The 23643-nt window shown below is 37.4% G+C and overlaps 1 protein-coding gene across 3 annotated transcripts in view; it reads left to right on the plus strand.

The window, feature by feature from the left end:
• TPK1 (thiamin pyrophosphokinase 1) overlaps positions 1 to 23643 on the plus strand; it is a 396118-nt gene that overhangs the window by 1163 nt on the left and 371312 nt on the right. For 2 of the 3 annotated variants that reach the window (XM_032245137.1, XM_032245138.1), the window contains exon 2: positions 501 to 559. In XM_032245137.1, coding sequence (XP_032101028.1) covers positions 517 to 559 — 43 coding nt within the window. In that variant the 5' untranslated portion in view covers positions 501 to 516. Of the gene's footprint in view, positions 1 to 18; positions 150 to 500; positions 560 to 23643 lie in introns of those variants that run through there. The other variant, XM_032245136.1, reaches the window with a different exon arrangement.

Below are 23643 nucleotides of genomic sequence, written 5' to 3' on the forward strand. Positions count from 1 at the left end.
CGGAAGAGGGCGGGGCCACCTAGCATCCCGCGGGCTAAAACCGGCGAGCCAGGGCCGCGCGCTAAGGCTACTCAGCCGCAAGCCGAGCTGTCGATCGCCGTCGTTGCTGCAGCCTGTGCTCCCCGCTCTGTGGCTCCACCCGCCATTGTGTAAGTGCGACTGCAGCCGGGCGCGCGGGCCGCGGCAGGGGGCGGCGGCCCCTGGCTCCCCAGGTCCCCGGATGGTGACGGGCCCGCGGGGAGGGCCGTAGGGGCAAACCCAAAGACCTTACAGCCGCCGGCGGAAGCCGGCCTCCCGGGGGCCCCCGCCGCCGGCGGCGCTGCAGGCGAGCGGCAGCGGGTCCCCAACGCCGGGTGCCGCGCAGCCGCTCAGCTGGTGTCTTGGTCCCAGAGCGCGCTGCCGAGTGCCGGCTTCAGGCGTCTCGCGTGCTGTTGGTTTCGCGCGATGTTTAATTCGAATTGAGAAAGTCTAATTTTTTTTTTTTTTTTTTTTTAATGCAGAGGCCAATAATCCGTTATGGAGCATGCCTTTACCCCGTTGGAGCCCCTGCTTTCCACTGGTACTGTATTTCTTTACACGTTTTAGTATCACTGACGTGCCCCTCCTCAGCGACCGGAACAGGTCCAAAGGACGGGGCTCTGGAGCCAGCATGATTTCCAGTCTGGGTTCTGTCGCTGATTTCCTAGCTCTGTACCGCTAAGCATATCACTCAGCCTCTCGCCGGCCTCATTTTCCTCATCTGAAACAGGGGCATACGTACCAGTCCTTGCCGCGAGGACGAAATGACACGATATAGTTGCGTGTAGTCCGCCTGGAGCCCAGTAAGCGCTGCCTGTAACCCCGGCTGTTGAGACTCCATCGGCAGCGCGAACCAATCTGGAACGTAGCGGAACATTAGACATTGCAGGCATCAAGGACGGTCATCGTTGTCTGTCCGTGATGCGTTTTTAATCCATTGAAGGTGCCCCGAGCCTACCCAATAAAAGATTGGTCAATGGTTATATCAAGTGCTTCCAATGTGTATAACACTTGGGATTTTTTATTCTAAAATTTGAAATTGCTGTGTAACCTAGCGCAGGCTGGGCTGCTCGCTGGTTGTAGAGCCAATCAACAAGGACGAAGTGCCCAGAAAGAAAGTTTTCCAAAGCTAGCAATGGGGACGTGGTCCAGACCCCTGACTTAAGGAAACCATTTCAAATTTGGATAAAATGCAAGTGCTTTAAAAGGGGAGCTTGGTATTGGGGCGCCGGGGTCCCAGTCTACCTGACTTGCTCAGATGATTAATCTTGGGTTATTGCCTCATCTGGTGAATGGGCTGGCGCCATCTCGAGTGTAACTGGATTGTAAATTAACTGCAGCCTTGAAGTAATTTCCAGGTGGGGGAGAATTCAGTTGTCGCCTTGTTTCTAAATTAGTCTCTGGAACTTCAAACACATAATTAGATAAGGAATACATTGTGTGAGGGGTGCGTGGAGGAAAGAAGGAAAGCAAAGATTATTACCTCATTGCTAAAGGTAAGAGAAGGAATGGCACAGGAAAGAGAAAAAAAAACTTGAAAACAAGACATTCGGGTACTTCACGTGGAAACGGATGGAATGAATGAGTTTATGAGGCAGGTTAATTGTTAGTAACATTCATTCTTGTGTAATAATTAACTTCTGTGTGATAATTTGGTAATGTTATTTTTAATTAGCCATTAGTTTTTATTTTCTTGTTTATAACTCATACATTTAAACAGAAAGTATAATTCTTTAAATGTTCACATTTGTTTTCTGTAAACAGGAATTCATGGGTCTTGTTTAGGGCATTTTTAACTTGTGTGTTTTTCCACATGCTCGGAGTAGTAGGTGACATTGACTCCTTACTCTCGAGTCATGTTTTTGTTTGTGACAGGGTGTTGCTTTGTTGTCCTGGCTGGAGTGCAGTGGTGCCATCATGGCTCACTGCAGCCTCGACTCCCGTGTTCAAGCCATCCTCCCACCTCAGCCTCTGGAGTAGCTAGGACTACAGGTGTGCATTACCCCACTGGGCTAATTTTTAACTTTTTGGTAGAGAAGGGGTCTTCCTATGTTGCCCAGGCTGGTCTCAAACTACGGGGCTCAAGTGATCCCATTCTCCTGCCTCAGCCTCCCAAGTGGTGGGATTACGGATATGAACTACCACACCCAGTCATAATAAGTGCTTTATATACATGTTTATGTCTGATTTTACTGGTGAAAGAAAACAGTTACAGAACTAGAATCTTAACCTGGTTATTTTATTAGGTTAAAAGATTGAGTGTTTATTACCTTAAACAGATTTTCAAGAGTTTAAAAAAAAAAAAAAAAAAAAGGCCAGGCGTGGTGGCTCACGCCTGTAATCTCAGCACTTTGGGAGGCTGAGGCGAGAGGATCACCTGAGATTAGGAATTAAAGACCCACCTGGCCAACATGGGGAAACCCTGTCTCTACTAAAAATACGAAAATTAGTTGTATGTGGTGGCGCGCTTCTGTAATCCCAGCTACTCTGGAGGCTGAGGTGAGAGAATTGTAGGAGGATTGCTTGAGCCTGGGAGGTGGACGTTGCAGTGAGCTGAGATTGGACCACTGCACTCCAGCCTGGGAAACAGAGACTTCATCTCCATACAAAAACAAAAACCAAAAAAAACCCCAAAAGGCATTGGCAAGCACATTTTGCAAATTTCCTAGTTCTCATTTATCCAGCTTCAGGAGGACAAACAAACAGCATATTCTAGAGCAAACATTTGATTTGGATGATCTTTTGACTTTCAGATTTGTTACTGAAACCTAAGAGCCTTACTGTCTGAAGATCTCTAATGGTTTTTAGGTTAAAAGAAGTACATCAGAGATACTGATTGCTGTGGAATAAAGATTGTATTGAGGAATTAGAGTATCTGGATTTAAATCCTAGCTTTTCCACTTAATACTTATTTGACCTTGTACTTCCGTTTCTTCATCTGTAAAATAGGAACACATCACAGGATTGTTATGTGTATAAATGAATTAGTACACAGCAAGCCCTTAGCTTCAATAGCTGTAAGCTATTCAGCAGGAAGTTTGAGGGGAAAGCAAAAGGACAGTTGAATCTCAGGGTGGATGCTGAGATGGAAAAGGAGGGAGCAGATAGCTCTGCCTCCTTTGTTTTTATTAGAGGCTTAGTGGAGAAGGCCTTGACTGCTTTGTAAGTTCCAAATTGGAGTAAGGCCCGTAGGGGAATGGTGATACATTATGAAGTACAGATCCAGGGGACAGAATCCAGTGTTCCCTTGGGTGGTTCTCAGTTTTCTCCTGTTGTTCCTATGGTTAAAACTATGTAGGATTCTTGTCTTAACTCTAGTTTGGCATTGAAACAGGGACTTGGGCAAGTTTGTGATTACTCTAGATATGTGTGAGGTATTTAACAACAGAACTATTACTGTAAGGACCAGTTTAATGCTGGGTCTTTTACAATAATTCATTAAATTTTTGAGGTTAGTTTTTCATTGGAGAGATTCCCTTTATCAAATAGATTTAATGTTTAATACTCACCTGGCAGAGAAGTTTTTCTGATAACATCTTCTGTGAATTTGATTTGCTGGAAAGATTTATCTGTAATGCTTATTAAGATTTAGTATAGTGGGCAATCCAACAATAAAGGTAGTTCTCTACAGATTAAGGAGTAGCTAAGAAAAGTTTTCTGGACCAAAAATACTTATCCCTCTGGAATGATCACTAGCCCAGAGAAAAATGGAATTCTTTTTAAAATTTTTTAGCTTTTTGTAACTAAAGTAAGTACCCATTATTTAAAGAAAAACAACTATCTACTCTAGAATGTGGAAGTTTCCTATACTTCCTTTTCCAGAAGTAACTCTTATTTCTCTTACTTTAAACAAAATGGGTTCATAAATTGTTTTATAAGCTACTGTCTGGGGGCAGTGAGTTAAAAACATAAATATTTGTTACTACAAACATCATGTGTATTCTGTTCATTTTTTTCAAACTACGTAAAAAGTGTATCCTAGTTACCAGACATCATTAATTTAAAAATTTGTGTTTTTTTAAATTTTGTATGAATAAACAAAAATAGGACTACTTGATTTTCTGCAGCTGTTTTCACCTACTATTTTGTTATGTCTGTGTGTATACATATTCCAAGTGTTTTGTTTTTTTAATGAGCAGTGTGGATTCAAATTACTGGTCATTCTTTTTTATTTCTTTTTATTTTTTTATTTTTTATTTTTTTTTAGAGACACGGTATTGCTCTATTGCCTAGACTGGAGTGCAGTGATGTGATCATCGTTCACTGTAACCTCTGATGCCTGGGCTCAAGCAGTCCTCCCACCTTGGCCTCCCAAAGTGTTGGGATTACAGGTGTAAGCTGCTGTGCCTGGCCTCACTAGTCTTAATAGACATTTATATTACTTCTAATTTACTATCACAGTCTACATTGCATATCTTTGATGATACTATTTTTCATATTTATGTGAGTATTTTAGTAGTATAAGTTTCTAGAAACACAGTTGCCAGGCTAAATGGTATGCTTGCATTTCTGGCTATCAAGAGGATTTATCAGCTAACTAGTGTATATCCTTTTGTACTAGGTACTGAGGGGGATACAAAATTGAAAGAGGTGGTCTTCTATCCAGGAGTTTATGATCTAGTTGAGTATCAAGAACAAAACATAAGATTCCAGTGAGATGTCGAATTATGTATTATAGAACCCACATAGGAACTGTGGAGATGGGGATGACAGGCAGGCTGGAGTAGGAAAATAAATCATGGGGTGAATCAGACATCAGCTGGGCCTCCAAAAGAACACTGGGTTTAAATGGAGAGGAGGTTTCCAGAAGAGCACTGCAGGTGATGGGCCATCCTTGAGAAAGAGCTCGGTGCTGCATCTGGACGTGAAAACGGTCACACGGTGGTCTTATTTAGTTGCTGTTTTCTACTTATAAACAAAGGTTTCTCTGTTCATTCCTGTTTATCCATTATGGGCCACACTCTAGTAGATGTGTAGGAAAATAAAAAAGGGTTGACAAATCATTCTATGAAAGATTTCAGTATAGAACAGACTGTTCAGTACAACACAATGGAAATGTAATTTCATATGTAATATAACTCAATTTCCTAATAGTCTCATTAAAAAGGTTATACATTTAAATTTGATTTCTTACTTAATCTAAAATTCTATTATTTTGACATGTGATCAATATAAATAATTACTAATGTTATAGTTTACATTTTTTTGCCCAAAATCTTCAAACTCCTGTGTGTAGTTTATATATCTAGCACATCTTAATTCAGATGATAAATATTCATTAGACATACTTGATCCATATTTAATTTGGGATAATTTTTCAAATGTTTTTTATTCATATTAGCAAGGAGCAACTCATAGCCCTGTAACTTTGGAATGAACTTTATAGGCAAGGAAAAAAAATATTTCTTTTCCAAAGAAAGCCTTGGAAATAGATACTGGACATAGAACTGGACTAAAACCTAGGTTTTCTGATTATTTCCCCTAATATTATAATGGCTTTTTTTCTTGGTGTTGTTTAAATTAAAGCAGTATGCCTGCTTTGAGACTTAGAAAACTTTCAGGGTTATTGTTGTTAATTTTGTTGTTGATTGTTTAAGATACTTTCATCTGGTGTGGTAAAGAAATCTCTGGCTAAAGCTGCTGTGTGAAGATTAGCTTTAGCTGCTGCTTAAGGATTGTGGTATTTTTTGTCATCAAGGTCTATCTAAGACAGTGGAAGATATGAATTAGTGAATTCCAGAGTGTCAGGAATCTTACAGTACTCTCCTAACCAATCAGAAGTCCTCCTACATAACCCTCAAATCTCTGGAATGTTTCTGGGACATTCACTGTGTTGACTGTTCATGCTTTTCTTGGCATATAACTTATAATTGTTGGAATCCTTCCTTTTTATTCCTTCCAACCTATTTCTAATTTACTAAGACTTGCTGCTGTTAACTACGCTTTACTTTGTGTATTTTGTGTAACTTTTCTTCGTATCTTGTTTGATTTTCATATTTGCCTTAATTTTTGCTGTGCTTTTGATTAGATTCGTTACATTTCATGACAACATTTTTGGTTTGTCCTCATTGTCAATGAGCAAATTGTTTCTCTTGCCGCAAGTAAGATCTCATTAACTTTATAAGCTATCGTTTCCACATCAACTGGAGAATCAATTTCCTTTGATTCAGTGATATTTAGTCTTGTGGCACCTCCCCATCATTCCATATTAGCATTTTAATAGCTCCATTTAATAACTAAAGCTTCTAAAGTGAGTTTAAAAACAATTTTAAATCTTTAAAAAGTTATCTAAATTTATGCTTTGTAGCATTATTAGAAAGAATGGGGCTTTTTTAGATAAAACAATTGAAAGTATCAGGTGAGCCTGTGAGAGTCATTTTAATATTCACAATGAAAAAATGTTACAGCATAATCACACCAAAAAAAATCTGGGTATTGACACATTAACACCAGATTTCTTTGAGGTTTTCTAGGAAAATGAGGTGTATTTGTGCATTAACTTCCCATCAAATACATTTTATTATTATTTTTTTCTTGGTTAAATGCATCAGAAAGAGTTGTTATTTGTAGGTGGCAAACAAATGCTGAAACAAATGGATATCATTCTGAGTATTTCCGTATCTTTATCACCATTGTCTTTAAAGGTATTCATTTTTCACAGTGGAATAGTTTCTTTTGTTTTTATGACGACCAGTGATTTTAAGCTTTTGATTTGCTCATAGGTCACGTGTAAGGTTTTGGCTTGCTGGCCCAATTGCTGCCAAAAAACTTTTTTTTTCTTTTTTCAAAGTAGGAAAACTGTCCTAGAAAAGGTATCTTCCTAATCCAAGTAGACATGCTCTGAGTGAATCCTTTGTATGGATAGGAGACGTTTGAAACCTTTACTGTTCCTGGTGTGTGTCTTCCTTAGTAATCCTCTGAGGTAGCCATCTGTTTTTTTTTTTTTTTTTCCTGGAAAGACAACTGATGATTAAAAATGTATATTCAAAATAAGCTGAGGTTTACCTTTAGTTCTCTATTTTCCACCTTAAATAGCATAGAAGATCTTTACTTGTTTTCTATGTAATTACCCTTCAAATACTGAAAAATCTTAACCAGATTTTTATTAGTTCTCTATTTTTCAGGTTAAATAATCAGTCATTTGTTGAACAATTATCTGAGTGCCTGCTGTGTACCAGGAACCAACCTAGGTGTGGAGAGACATAACAACAATTTTCTTTTCATTTAATGCTTTCCAGACTGCCTATCCTGATATAGGTATCAGTGGCCTCCTTCTCCAAAATCAGATGTCCTTGTCAAGAATGCTTACTGGAGCTTGTTTTCGTTTATTTATTTATTTTTTTGGAGACGGAGTCACAGTTTGTTGCCCAGGCTGCAATGCAGTGACACAATCTTGGCTCACTGCAACCTCTGCCTCCCCAGGTTCTAGTGATCCTCCTGCCTCATCCGCCTGAGTAGCTGGGACTACAGGCATGTGACAGCATGCCTGGCTCATTTTTTTATTTTTAGTAGAAGTCAGGGTTTTGCATGTTGGCCAGGGTACTCTCGAACTCCTGACCTCAGGTGATCTGGCCATCTTGGGCTCCCAAAGTACTTGAATTACAGGTGTACCACCATGCCCAGCCTATTTTTGTTATTTTAAATTGCAGCTTCTGCAGGATATTGAGAATCCTGAGCAGGAAAGTCTTGAGAAATCAAGGGAAACAGTGCTTTGGGGTTAAAGAAGAAATGAAAAGAGAAAAGTGGGGAGGGGGCAGGCAAATGGAAGGTCTCACAGTTAGATACATTGTTTACGTTTATAAATTTTTTTTTGTATGGTTCTCTAAAACCTTGTTACTTAAGTTGAAATTCTTAGGCCGGTAGCATTGGCATACCTCGGTGCCTGTAAGAATAGCAGAACCTCTGGCCCCACTTCAGATTGACTGAATAAAAATCTACATTTTTAACAAGACCCTCGGGTCCATCTTAATGCTCCTTAAAATTAAAAGGCACTACCTAAGAGATATACCAACTTCTTAAAACAAAAGCACCCTCTACATTTAATGATAACATTTATCATTATCTAGAACTTCTTTTCAACCAGTAATGTCTGGTAGTTTTCTTTTGAGCTTTATTGCTGTCCATGGAAATGCGTAGTGTGGTAATGTGTTCAGTATACATACCCAGTGGCAGAGGATGGCTCGCCTGAATGCGATGTGGTGATACCTTTCTCCACACTAGCAACATCTGAGGTGCATATCCACTTTATTGGGCTTTGGTTTGCCTTTGCAAATGTCTATATGTAATGCTGATATTCTATCAATGTAGTTGGTTAAGATATAACTTCAGGCTTTTCTCATATATAATTTTGTTTTGGTGTTTTATTGAGTTTGGGGGAAGTAAATCTTAAATTATCCTTTGTAATTATTGGCCAAAAATTACTATATTATGAGAGATATACACTCTATAATGTTTGGGTGTTAAAATCATGCAAACAGTTTTCTCTGGGAAAATTGATAACCAGAGAGATGTTTTGTGAGTTGTGCCTCTTCAGGCATTTCAATTCCTGAGTATCCCTTTACAAATGAAACATCTGTGACTCAATACATTCTTCTTGGTGTGGCTTAAAGTAGTCACGCAGTCTCATTCTTTTCTCTGAAAGGTAACATCCTACTAAATAAGTCCATGCTTTTAATTTTGGGGAATGATAGCTGAAGAGTTCTGAAATTTGAAGTTAGTGAAACCTTTTCTGTCCACCACGACTACGATGACGTCTACTACTGCTTTCTTTTTTTGGTGAATCTGGCATCTGAATTGGTTACTATAAGTCAGAATAGATCAAAACCATTTGAAAATGGAATTCAAATGGCCTCTTTTAAAAACATACTTGTAATTATGATTTCATTTCTGTAGAGGAAACATATATGTTTTCTGGCTGTTTAACATTTTATTGATTGAGCCAACATTGTCTGTTAACGCATGTGGCATCATACTAAATCCATGCAATTGAAATACATGGTCCAAGATTTCACAGCGATTATAGCCTACTAGGGCAAATAGATAAGCAAGTGAGAAATTTGAGTACAGTGTAATAAGAGACATCGTAGGGGGAACCCTGGATCACATAGGAAGGATTTCGGGGGTTTATTGAAGGCTCTGGAAAGAAGAAATAATTAAGGTGGCAAATCTGCTTAACTTGTTTTAAGCTTTTTATTTTTGTGATTAATGCTGTGAGATGTTTATATACCTCAGTCCACATCTGATTGTGCGCTGAGTGTAAATTTCTGGGAGTAGAATTAAAGAATCAAAGTTATGAACCTCTAGGGTTTCCAGTGCATGTTCCTAGGTGACTTTCCAGAAGGGCTGTAGCAAGTTATAGGGCAGTATCAGCATATTAGTGTGTCCCTTTCAATATGTCCCTGCTGGCAGTGGATGCTCTGATTCTAGATAGAAATATTCATGGATTATAGCTGCCCCCGCTTTTTCACTCCTACATCATGATTTTTGTAGTACCCTTGGTAGTACTGCCAATATCTAAGGTGGGAAAGATTGTCCAAGACTTGAACATGATCAGAAGAGATTATTAGGTGTCCTTTCAGTGGAACACTGGGCTATTTAGTGGGCCCTGAAGTGACTATACACAGGGTGTATACCTTTCACTTTTTTTTGTTTAGGCAGTTTCACAATGGTGTAGGCACAGAAGTGAACTAGTAGTCATGCAAACGATTCTTTTCTATAATAATGCAAATGAATTTTGTCCAGTGGGATATAACTGATTTCTACCCTGAAGAAATGTCCCCAGATACTATATTCCATTGCTCTATAGTAGAGATTACTAAACTTTCAGTCTTAGACTTGTGTCTCATTAATTTCTTCATGGGGCCACCAGCACCAAACAAATACCTAATAGGTACTTCTATTAAATAATTAGGTCCCAAAAACCTGTTAGTGGTTTGTACAGTGTCCCTGCTAGTTCAGTGAGACACGTTGAATGCTTTGACACTCAACTTTGGAACCCTTCTTAAAATAGATTCACCATTGATGTCAGTAATACTCTGCCTACACACACACACACACAAATACGCACACTCAAATTTGTACTAATAATGATCAGTTATATATTAATTGACAAGTTGAATAATATCTTTGGCATGTGTCTGTTTTATATTTGCATGAAGGTTGTAAAATTTTTTTGGAAATTAAGCACCAGTTAAATTTTCCTTAATTTATTGTTAATTTAAAAGGCGGTAAATAGGTCATCTTAAGTTTCTTTGAACTCGGTTTCCTTATGTGTAAATGACGTGTGGAAGACTGTGAGAATTAAAAGTGAAAATGCATGTGTAAAAGCATAGCATGGAGCCTATGAGGACAGTGTGCAAAGTGGGCAGGTCATACATACCTTGGAGCTTGTGGGATTCCTCAGGTGCTCATCCCATAGAAAGGACTTAGGCTAGACTTGCCTGTGTTGCAGTGTGCCTTAGGAATCTCAGCTGCCGCCCTCCCCTCCACTCAAAAGATCCACATATTTGCTGGAACCTCCAGGTGACTGTGTAGCACTGTGTGTCTGGGAACTTCCAGGTTATTAGAGTGGGGAGCTTGTGTTGCTAAACAGATAATTTCAGCCTGTTCTTGCATTGTTAACTCTGACTTGCTAAGCTAGCTCCTTGAAAATTTTCAGAAATAGGGGAAGGGAAGGAGGTGAAATGAACTCTAGGACCATCTGATTTGTTTCTATATTCCCTCATTTGTTTTCTAAAAAAGTGAAATGTATCCAGTAATCATAACTTTAGACAGCAATTATATAGTTTTGTCATTTTAATTTCCATATGCTTGATCGCCGTGTGCTAAGTATTACCTTCTAACTATAGAAATGACTTTATTGGGCTGGGCACGGTTGCTCCTGCCTATAATCTCAGCACTTTGGGAGGCTGAATGGGGCGGATCACAAGGTCAGGAGATCAAGACCAGCCTGCCTGGCCAATATGGGGAAATGCTGTCTCTGCTAAAAACACAAAAAAATTAGCCAGGTGTGGTGGTGCATACCTGTAATCCCAGCTACTCAGGAGGCTGAGGCAGAAGAATTGCTTGAACCCGTGAGGCGGAGGTTGTGGTGAGCTGAGGTCACGCCACTGTACTCCAGCCTGGGCGACAGAGCAAGACTGTCAAAAAAAAAAAAAAAAAAAAAAAAAAAAAGACTTTATTTCCCCAAACCAGCAAGTATTGCAGTCAACTCTAAAAATGCTTTCTTCTCCTTCAAATTTTAAACTTCTAAAATTACAACTGAAATTTTGAAATAGAATGGAATATATTTAGGATTGATGTGATATCCAAGGAATGGAAAGTAAAAAAAGCTGCCCTGGACTGAAGTACAAGGCTAGGAATATTTACATAGGGACATCAGGCATAGATTATGACTGGGAAAAATGGGATGGTAATGGTAACTTACAAGTAGGTGTCCAATACCCATAGCTCTAAAGTAGCTTACAAAGCCAGAGTAGTTAGGGTGTGGGAAGCCTGGTGGAATACTTATACTGTTTTGTTCCAAACTGTAAAATAGTTTACTTCTATAATTCTTGCTGTCTTTATCCAAATTGCCACTATCATAGGAACAATTGGTTTCTGAACATTCTCTCTTGCCGATTATCAATTCAACTGATTTAGTGTTACCTGTTTCGGTGGATCTGTTAGAATCTGCCTGTGACAGTTCTTGTTGATTAAAAAAAACTGCAAGTGAAGAGAACGCATGTGCAGACCAGCTCATGCTAATGACATTCATAGGAACTAGCAATTCCCTTGAAGTGTGCATTGGACTGTGACACACATAACTATGAAAGAATTATGCATATGGTGGTATTGTATACTTGAAGCCTATCATAAATGTAACCTTTCTATTACTGTTAGGAGATGAGTTGTCGTTTCCATTTGCCACGTAAGAACAATACTTGAGAAGAAATCTGATGTTATGCTTTTGGCCTTTCACTGTTTTTTGAAGTGTAAATGGCTTATATTTAGTCAATCTTCTTGTTGTGAAATAGCGTCATTTTTATGCCATCCAAGAGTTAGAGCTGCTGATGCAACTATTAATAGACACAGAAGCACTATTCAGTTGAGACAATGTGTTAGAGGTGTTTGAGTTCTGTGAGGAGTTTTCTGCTCACTTGTACCACACAATTTGAGTCATGTTTGTGCTGCATAAACTGTATCATTCATTTTTACATATTTACATATGTTTGCATAGTACAGTTGGTTACCAGTATTTACTGAGAGCTTACTGTATGCAAGGAGCTATTCCAAATTTTCTATGTGTTAACCTTGACTATACTCACAATCATTTTTAAGGGGAATATATGTTTACCCCCATTTTAGAAATGAAAATGCTGAGATAGACACAGAGAGGTTGACTGTCTTGCCCAAAGTCACATGTCCAGGGAGCATCAGTTGAGCTTTAGACCCAAGCAGTCTGGTTGTAGAGTCTGTTGGGTAACCACTACCACAATCCTGATTTTTGTGTCTATATGTGGTATGGCTGCTGTAGTTTTATTTTTCTTTGAAGACATTTTCCCCCAGCCTCTCCATCTCTTCTCTCTGAGATCACTTTAAGTTTATTCTCAACCTGGTCAGTGAGTCTATCATTGTACTTAGTGGGAAATGGTACATCAGTTAAGGAATACATTTGGGTGTAGGTAATAGGGAAACTCATATCACACTGGGTTGAACAATGGAATTGATTTTTCTTAAATGATAAATTTGGAGGGAGGTGGTGGAGGGCTGGCGCAGCTGCTGTGCAATGTTGATAGGATGCAGGCCTGTTCTTGTGCTCTTCTGTCTTTCTGTGTTGGCCATTAGCCTCATGCTTATGATCTCATTAGAGGGAAGGTGGTTATTACAACTTGAGGCATCAAGGATGCATTCTAAGCAGAAAGAAAAGTATGGAGGAATTTAAAAAAGGGTTATGCCAACCTGGTTCATCCCCTTACATCAGAAAAGTAAAAGCTTTCTTAGAGGAGCCATAGTTCACATAATTGACTTTTATTTCATTTTGGATGGAACTAGGTTACATGGCCATTCCTAAAAAGCAATCACATGGAATCATGTTCTTATGGCTGATTTTGGCCAGGAACAGTTCATCTTCTCTGGGATATAGGCATACTACCAACTAAATAAACTGATGTGGTTCTGACAGAGAAGTTGGACGGATGAATATGGTGGAGACAGTAGACAGAATCAGCCACAGGATGACTTCCAGGATCTCTAGCCCAATACTCAACATTTGGAGTCATTGTAATCTTGCTTGTAGTTGGGATTTGAATGTTCTAGGTGAAAGTTTCCAGGATGTATTTCCTATCTATGATCTCGGATTAAGTGATTCAATCCCTGCTTTTTCTTAGAAGCATTTTTGCAATACTCCCAGGAATGTGGTTTCTCTGTATCTGGGAGTTTACCTTGCTCTTTGTTTTCTGCCCATTCCAGAGCTTCTCAAATATGATATTATTGCTTCTGAATCCCAGTTAGTGACAAGGCCTTGTTACTTGAGACAGGTTTCTCTGATAGCTTCCTTTGTCCCACAGTATAATCTGCTTTGATTTTTTTAATTCTTCTACCTGAGATGCTTATTTTGTATGGAACCATTCCCAACGTTGCAGTTTTGTTCACTGTGTTAGTATCATTGGCCAGGTACTATTTTAAGGTAACTTAGGTGGTCTGATTATGGGCTAAAGCATATAAATTATTTGCTTTTATCTGAAATTCAAATTTTAATGGGCATTCAGGGATTTACATTAAACATTACTTGGTAATCTTCTATGGGTTAACTTACCGAAGCAGTAATATATGTCATAAATACCTGAGATGTAGTTGTAGCGGTTTGGGACATAATTTTAATTTTTATTCTCATATTTATGGTGTTTTCTTTTTATATTCCTATGTATGCTCTTTATGTCTAAGAGAAAGGATTGTCTAGTTTTAAGCTTTACGAGAGGAAGAGAGTTCAGAGAAAGTAAATTGAGGATCACAAGACAGTATCACTTACTGAATGGTACTGTAGTTGATCTGTGTGCTTATCTGTGCTCTTGGAAGGCAGTGACATGAATTCTTATTTATCTTTGTGTCTCCTGTGCTAAGCATCCTACTACATATATTTAGACAATAAGTTGACATTTAAGTTAACTTGCCAGGCTGCTCAGCTCCAAATCTCTACCTTGTATGTCCCATGATTTTTTTCCTCTGTCCTTGCATTGGTGTCAAAACCCTAACCAATAAGGCTCCAAAACCTTGGGCTAGACTTCCTTCACTCTCCCTCTTGCCCCTGAGCCTCGGCAGCATCTGCTCATGATTTGTTATTCTGGCTTCAGATTTCCTTTCGGCAACCCCTGCCCCCAACTACACACGAACTTGGGGATTTTCCTCTCTTGTAAGGGCAGCTGTATTTTTAGAGAGCAGTGTTTGTTTATTTATTCTATCCACCATTTAGAGGGGTTCATGCTAAAAGAGTTCTGTATATGGGGCAGGCGTAGTGGCTCACGCCGTTAATCCCAGCACTTTGGGAGGCCGAGTGGGGGGTAGATCATCTGAGGTTAGGAGTTCGAGACCAGCCTGGCCAACATGTTGAAACCCCATCTCTACTAAAAATAAAAAAAATTAGCTGGGCATGGTGGCGCATGCTTGTAATCCCAGCTACTCGGGAGGCTGAGGCAGGAAAATTGCTTGAACCCGGGAGGTGGAGGTTGCAGTGAGCCAAGATTGCACCACTGCACTCCAGCCTAGGCAACAGAATAAGACTCCCTCACAAAAAAAAAAAAAAAAAAAAAAAAAAAAGGAATTCTGTATCTGTATCAGCTTAGTCTGCTGTGTTTCCAAACTGTCTTTCTTATAAAGCAAAGAATCTTACAGACATTGAAACTTTTAATAGACAGCTGACTGTTATATGAACTGTGTATATCACCCAATATGATTTTACTTTTTCCTCATGATTCTGCAATCTGGGTTCGATCAGGTGGGTCTTTCTTCTCCTCCAATTGCCACCTTTTGAGGTTGGAACATTTAATATGGCTTCTTTACTCACATGTTAGGTGCCTTTTCTGGCAGGCCTGGAAAAGGCCTGGCTAGGCATCTCTTTCCACATGATTTCTCCAGTGTGGTTCTTGGACCGCTTTACTGAGGGCTCCAAGATGGTGCATACCAGGAAAGTAATCCCTGATGTAGAACCTTGCCTTATGCATACTAATGCTACATTGCCGAAACAATCACATGACCCAGCTCAGAGCTGAGTGTACAAGCACTTGGTTATTAGGGGTGTGGTTTGGGAACCATCAATATAGTTTAGAGTGGTTTACCACCTTATATACACATTGTATGCAATTTCATATATAATCAATTTTGTGGAAGGAGTGCATTTTACTCCATTTTGCTTTGTCTGCAGTGAATTTTGTTATTATAAGTATCTTTCTCCTTTTAAAGTTGCAACCATACACTTCTTATTTTCAGATGTTAGGTTTACCAAAAAGTTGTAAAAATAGAATTCTCATACCTTTCACCTAGCTTTTACTACTGTTAACATATTGTATAACCACAAAATAAAAATTAACATTGGTATAATGCTGTTTACTAAACTACAAGCTTTATTTAGTGTCCACCAGTTTTTTCACCAATACCCATTTTCTTTTGTAGGATCACATCCAGGATCCCATACTGCATTTACTTGCTGTGTCTCTTAATCTTTCCAAGTCTTTCATGGCCTGGATACTTTTGAAGAATAGTGGTCAGTTATTTTGTAGAATGTCCCTAAATTTGGGATTGTCTGATATTTCCTCACAATTAGGTGTACGTAATGCATTTTTGCCAAGAGGCCCACAGAAACCATGTGCCCTTTTCAGTGCATGATGTCAAGGGTATGTTATGTTGATGTGTCTTACTGGTCCAGGTAACCTTGTTCATGCTTGAATAAGATGTTCTTACCTAGCTTTTTCATACTGTAAAGCCACTTTCTTTTTGTAGTTAAATATCTTCAGGTAGATACTTTGGAATTATGCACATATTCTGTTTCTTCTCAAACTTTGGCTCAATATTTTTATATCCCCTTGTTCAATGGATTTTTATCCGCAACAGTTATTCCTGTACTGTTCTAATGGCGATTTCCTCTTTCCTTTTTCCTTTTACATTTATTTTTATTTTATTTTTTATTTTTTTCGAGATGGAGCCTTGCTCTGTTGTGTGGGCTGGAGTGCTGTAGGCCTGATCTTGGCTCACTGCGACTTCTGCCTCCCAGGTTCAATCAATTCTCTTGCCTCAGCCATCCGAGTAGCTGGGATTACAGGTGCGTTCCCCCATGTCCGGCTAACTTTTGTATTTTTGGTAGAGATGGGGTTTCACTATGTTGGCCAGACTGGTCTTGAATTCCTGATCTTGTGAGCTGCCTGCCTTGACCTCCCAACGTGAGCCATTGTTCCCGGCTCCCTTTTACATGAATTAATTAGGATTCTTTTGTAAGGAAGAGCTGCTCCATTATTTGAAATTTATTATAATTCACATCAGTATGAATATATAGATATTTTATGTATTATAATTCAATGCTACTTATTTTGTTGCTCAGTGTTCTAACTTTGGCCATTGGAAGTTCAGGTTGATTCTTGGGCCCTTTTGACATATTCACATTATTTTTGAGCATTCTTAATTTCTGGCACCACAGGATGCTCTAGGCTCATCTTGTTTGTTTCCTGCCCCAGGCCCAGAATCAACCACTTCAAAGTGCCTTGACCAGTTATTGGAGAATAGCATCTAAAAGCCAAAATTTCGGGGCTGTCTGTGCTCATTGCTACTGTGGTGTCAATTGCTTCAAGGTCCTCTCAGTGACTAGAGTCAGGAAAATAGGTATACTAACTCATGCATACATAGAAACCTATATTTTGGTATGTATATTTATGTATTACCGTTCATTTATATTAGAAAACATTAGTTCATACTGGTACGTTGGATTACAGTTCCGACTATACAGAGTTCATTCTAGCCATATCGATTTCCTTATTTGTAATTTCTCTGACAGTAAAAAACTTGGTTCTCTTTACCTATAATATACTTATTTGTTCATACATAGTGCACCTATAAATTGAAGTATATAGTATACATGTAAAGGATTACCAGCCCATATCCCTGTGAGAAACAGACTTATTAACTAGAGTTCGAATTTTATGTATAGTCTTTTTGTCATCAGCCTTACAGTATCTAGTCAAAATACTGTTTTCCAAAGTTACTTTCAATGTGCTATTATTTCACAGACCGAATAGTTGTTAGAATTGTATCAGAACTAGGAGTAAATGAAGGAAAATAGGAAAAGAGGCAAAAGTAGTAAATGAAGGCATTAAGCCTATTTTTTGAGGAAAATGTGTGTGTTTTTCTTTATTCCTGGGCCTTTTGACATCTATGTTTGTTGCACAGAAATATTTTAGATGCTTTTGGTTAGAGTCTCAGTTTGCTTGAGAGGTGAGGTGGTACATTAAGACACTGTTTACATTTCTTTAATTGTGTATGTTACTCATACATTTTTAAACACTTAAGTAAAAATTAAGAAAAGTTCCCTTTGATATACATGTAAAAATTTAGGTAATAATATATATGAGAATGATACGTGTATTTCCAACCATATCCCTTTCATCAGTTATTTTAAAATAATTAGATAACCTGCCTAATTATTTTAAAATAATTAGATAATCTAAAATAATTAGATAAAGTTTTTACTTTAAAGGTTTTTTAGTAGAATGCTCTGGTATTCTTATAGAATCTTAACAGTGTTATACATTAAATCTTTCTAACAGTGGCTGAATTACTGTTCTATTGTTCAGTTTCCTAGAAGAGGCTTTGTTTATAAAAGGTTGGGGAAGATTTTCTATGATTATATATGGATAACCTTATTAAAAAAAAGAATTGAAGGCTAGCATATAGAAAACCTTGGAGCCCAAGAGATTTTATATCTTTTGTAGAGCTTCCAGTTTAGATAGTACATGGTAGTGACTGAATGCCAAATGAATTAAGGTTATGATGGAATGGGAGTAAATTGGAACTGATTTAGAGAAGACAACACTATGACAGGATTTTAGACTTAATAAAAACATATTTGACCAGGAAAGCCACTGTAAGAAGAGAGGTGGTGATTGCATATTTAAGAGTTTTAAAAACAATAGCAGTTATATTTCCTCTAATTTTTTATGTGAGTCATAACTCATAGAAGAAAAGCTGTCTACACAGTGTTATTCTAGTCAACTTAAACTATATTAGATAGAATCTGGGTGAATGTTATATAAATAGCCCACTTCCTGAAAAATTTTAGTGCATATTACAGTTTATAATATGTTAAATAGTCTGTTAAGGAAAAAAATGCTGTCAAAGTATAATAAAAATGTAAATATATTTGTTACTTTGTGTTAGCACTATGGGTACTATAGCATCAGGTTTTAATGTATGTTTCAGGAGGATTTAACAAGTGACAAAAATCAGTGGGTCTAGGAAGATATTAATTGCTGGTTTGAGTTCATCTAAATTAGGTCTGATTAAGGGTTCACTTAGGACAAAATGGGATCTCAGAAAAGTTATAAAAGTTTTTTCGTTGGTTTAGTGACATAACTTGAAATTGGACTTGCAGCGGCTGCCTGCACTTTTTAAGTTACAGTAAGCAGCATTAATACAAAAAAAGATTGATTGCAGACTATTCCTGGCCTTCTCCCCTTTCCCTTTTCCCTCTTCTCAGCCTTTTAGAAAATTTTTTACTTTTCCCGTCTCTTTGATTTAAAGCTTCCTTTCAATGTGCCCTGGATCTTAAGGATCTGTGTATTGAGATCCAAATAAAGGGAACTAAAGAAGTCCTAAAAACAGGTTATTAAAATAGAATGAAGATATATATAAAAAGTTCTCAAAGTCATTTGTAATATAAATTGTCCCTTTGTCCAAACCACCACCTGCTGTATTTTAGCCTTACTTTATGACAAAATCTTTGATGGTCAGTCTTAAAATATAGGATTCTGTCAATAAAGTACTTATATGAATATGTTCACTCTGTTTTTGGCAAAACTAGAAAGTGTTTGAAAACACAGAAACAAATCTACAACCAATGACCATAACATCGTCAATATAGGATTGTATGATAATATGTGCTAAATGTTTCACACTGCCTTGTAATAGCATCACCAACTGATGCTATTGAAAGGGCTGTGGGTCATGAGCATTTTTTAAGTTGGTGTATGCAGCTAATGTGAATTTTAAGTCAGTTCTTGGCTTTTGTGCAAAGCTGAAGATAAGATACTTGCTTGGTTTAATTTTTTTTTTTTTTAAGTTAATGGTGAATGGTTGAGCCTGGAGAGTGTCAAGTTTACCTTAGTAAAATAAATTTATTAGCTGTGCTGATTAGCTCTAATTAAGTTTGAATGTGTGCAGACAGCCTTATCGAAAGTCTGTGTTTTGTTTGTTGTTTTAAACTCAATGTATTTTCTCATGGAAATGAAGTTACAGTGTTGGTTAAGGTCTCAGACTACCTCATAAAAACTCACTCAATGCATAATATAGCAGGATTTTAATACTTCTGGCAATCAGATATGCTTCCTGGCTTCTGAATTTTTCGCAGGAAGTGTGAGATTGAGACTCCGGAAGTGGCAGTGGCAACAGGTTGGAAGGCAGTGGAGGAAGTGTCCCCAGGTTCGAACCACGACAGTAGAAGCTGTGGTCTTTGAAATATGTGGCCTCTAAATCAGGTTGATTGCCTGTATTATATATTCCAGGCCATTTTTCTTTGAGCCTCACTTCATTTATTAAAGCTCTACTTTCCCAGTAAATCATAGGCTGCATTATAATATTTTAGTTTTCCTTTTTCCTTCACGTAGTCATTGTGCATGAGCAATTGTAACTTTCAATCGTGAAAGCTAATTATAATGCGAAACTGAAATCTGAGTGTTCTTGAAGAAGCTTGGAATATATTGACGGTTTTTTCTTTGAGAATTACTTTAATTTCTTTTATCTTTGTTCAGTATCTTAAGCTTTTAAAATAAGGACTAATTTTCAGAAGAGCCCTTCTTTCCCATAATGTCAGAATCTCACATAGTGATAGGAGGCTAAATGTTCACGGAGGGTTGAAAAGCAATTCTCTTTTTAGTGGCAACACTGTCAAACCGGTGGTAGAATGATACAAATAATTCTTGTGGGCTGTAACCATTACTATCCTACACATGTAATTTCAGGTATATTCAGTCTTTATGTGAGCTTGAATTCTAGACAGTTGATCTGATAGTTTGCACATGTCAAGATTTTAAATTTTGTTATCTTTTTATTGAAAGTTCTCAGGTATCCAGTTGGTTTAAAAAATACGATGTTTTAAAATGTGAATTCCCGCAGAGCTGAATTCTATGCTGTTGAATGCTCATGTACTCTTCATAGAAATGGTAAAGTTTCCAAGGGATGACAAAATAGGCTGAATTACTCCTAAATTAAAGGTTTTCTGGTTTTCTATCTCTGTCAGGTTTCTTCTGTCCAAAGAGATAGTGATAGAGAATTTCTTCTAAAGCTATAAACTTTAAATTTCCTTTACGTTTTTATCCTCAGACTTGCCTCTGTATAAGGTCATTTCGATAATGCTGTGGTCAATTTTTGATAGTACAAGATTCTTTGCTGTAAAGAGAAATAATATTGGGATGTGGATGTTATTTAAAGGAAGCATTGGCTTAGTTCAACACAGTAATCAAATAGCTACAACTTTCTTCTGGCTTATTCTGACTATAATTTTGGGCTCTGCTCTGGATGTCATAATGTTAATTTCAGGTTGAAATGGCCATCTAAATTCAGATTTGGCATTTCATTTCTCTAGATTTTGCCCAGCACATCTTTGTCCTTGTAGGAAGGATACTCTTCTATTGTTATTCTGCCTTTTTATAATCTTCCTATTTTTCAGGTGTTGGAGCATTAGTCTTCATGGCCTTCCTGGAAGAGATTGAACCGGATGGGCGGTTGGATTAACTTATATTGATTTTCAGCCAAGGAGCCTGTGATGCTAGCTTGCCTCTACAGAGTAGGACAAAGGGGAGGACCAGCAGTGTGCCCTGTCTAGTGAAGCATCCTTTTTTTTTTTTTCTGGTCACTGGAGGTAGTTAGGGATTTTGGACATCTTGGCTGTAGGTGATGGAATCTGATTTGTTTCTTCTGATGAAAGGGCAGTGAAGGTAAGAAGTATGATAAAGTATATCATGGAGAGTGGTTGTTAACGAAAGAATTTAGGCTTGATGGTCTGAGTTGATCATAGGTCACTCGGGACTCCTGCTTTGATTCAGTAGAAAGTAGTCAACATGTTGAAGAAATAATTTTTTAGTGAAAAAGTGGTAGGCATTTTATTTAATATAATTACAGATATAGCTGAATATCTTGGTATTTGTCACTGAATCTTTTAATAAGCCCCTTGAGGAACAGTACGAGAATGTGAAAAGCGACAGACTATTGAAACATAATACAAATAAAAGCCATCACAATTGCTGCAATGTATGTAGAGATGTATTATTAAAGGAAAAGACTTAAAAGAAGTTTCCTGTAAGGCCGGAGATTTTTCAGCGATTTCAGGATTTGAAATAAAGTTTTATTTTTAGAATGTGCAATTTCATGATGATATATGGGTCAAAAAGTAGTTTTCCTCTGATATTACATGCTACATATAGAGGAATAAATAAAATTTGCTATGAAACTATTTTTATTTGGAACCTTCAGTGAGTATTTATACACATTTGTGTAGAATCCACTTTACATTTGTTACACACTTAACTAAGGAACACAGAAATGAAACTTAAATTTCAGGAGGATAAATTATTTTAATAGAATGTCATAACCACAAGGGTAAATACTAGCTTACCATTTTTTATAGTCAGAATTTTCATTACTACGCATTGTCACTTAAAGAGCCTTGCATAAATTTAATTTGTTGTTTAATAACAAAGAAAGCCGGAAGCATGAAATTGTTCAAATTATTGAGGAAGTAGAATCTGAGTAGTTAACTGTTTCTCGAGTTTGATGATGTCAATTTAGGAATATGCTGATATTCAGTATATACAAATATGTATGTTTTTGGAGTTACTTTAGAACTATTTCCTTTATATAAAGTAAAATGGAATAATGTTCTTGAAAAATGAAGTTTGAAATTAGTCTTTTTTTAAAAATTTTATTACAATTGAAATTTTATATTGCAATTTGCATAACACTGATTAGCAGGGTTTGGTGATGAAAATGTAAATTGGATTTTGCAATCAAAGACTGGTACAACTTGATTTTTTTTTTCCCCTGAGTTTAGAAGTTTGACCTGTGAAAATGTGAGATGTAAAGAATGTATTAGTTTAAGAAAACTTGCAGAAGGGAAAATAGCATTTTTTAAAGCTCCATATTGTAATATGATGGTTTTGTATAGTATAATTTTGAAATAAATGTGAGGCTAATGTAGTAGCTATTTGTATTTTGAAGAGGGGGCATATTTTTGGATATATCCAAAAGTAACTGTAAACAAGTAATTTGATATCTTTCTTGAAAGAAAAAGGTGATGATGATAACTATGTATAGTTTCAGGTAGCTTTATTACTGGTAGCAGGAAATTAGCTGTTTGTGAAAACAGCGTGAAATCGAATTCAGAACAGCTGTCTAATTTATCAGCCAGAACAAACTGCTCGTGTTTTAAAGTATATCAATTACTCTAGGTACCCATTATTGACCTGTTCAATCTACTGTTTGCTCAAATCTAGAGAAAGTTTGCAAATCTTTTAAAAATAAACCTCTTACACTTCTTTTGAGTGTTCTTTCATTTATTTTGGATTTGTATCCACTGACTATTTTAAAACAAACTACTTTTATATTAAAACAAACTACTTTTTAAAAACAAAATTCTCAAAAGACTTTTTGAGGCATTTTGCTATAACAGAGGAGAGAAATGATGGGATAGCCTGAGGAGGAATTACTGTGTGTGTGTGTGTGTGTGTGTTTAAAAGTATGGAGAATTAACAGCATTATATGCACTTTAGCAGAAAGGGAATTAATTTATAATGTAGGATAAAAGAGGGAAGAACTACAGAAATTATTGTCAATTCCCAGTGCAAGTGGATGGGATCTAAGACACAAAAGGATGAGTTGGGCATTAGGAGCATAAATTATTTATTTGTGTAGGAAGGGGCACAGAGTATATGAGCAGAGAGATGATGGTAATTGGGTACATGTGTTTATATGAATTTGTGGAAGTTTTCTGATTGGTTCCATTTTATCACTGAAGAGAAGTGTAAAGTTATAAGGGAGAGTGAGAATGGGGAAAGAGGTTTGAGGTGAGAGAGGATGTAAAATAGTCTGGAAGATAGAGTGGCAGAGTGTAGATCCTGTGTGGACCTGTGTTGCAGCTGATTTCCATTTGGCCATCTCTGTCCCTGAGTTATACATTAGCAACTTTTTAACATTTTTTTTAATTTAGTTTGAGGTTGTTTATTTTTATCCCTCTCCATGAAATTTAATCTCTGAGTATAATTCTTTTGTAAAAATTTCTAACTTCTCAGTTCATCTGCATATACTTCTAATGTATTTATAATGCCTCTTTGTCCTGTAGCTTTGCTGTTGTCAAAATTGGATAAAGGATCTTTCAGTCAGTATCCTCCCAAGTAA

This window comes from Sapajus apella, unplaced genomic scaffold (genome assembly GCF_009761245.1).
Source record: "Sapajus apella isolate SASKATOON/1434 unplaced genomic scaffold, GSC_monkey_1.0 scaffold56, whole genome shotgun sequence".
NCBI lineage: Eukaryota > Metazoa > Chordata > Mammalia > Primates > Cebidae > Sapajus > Sapajus apella.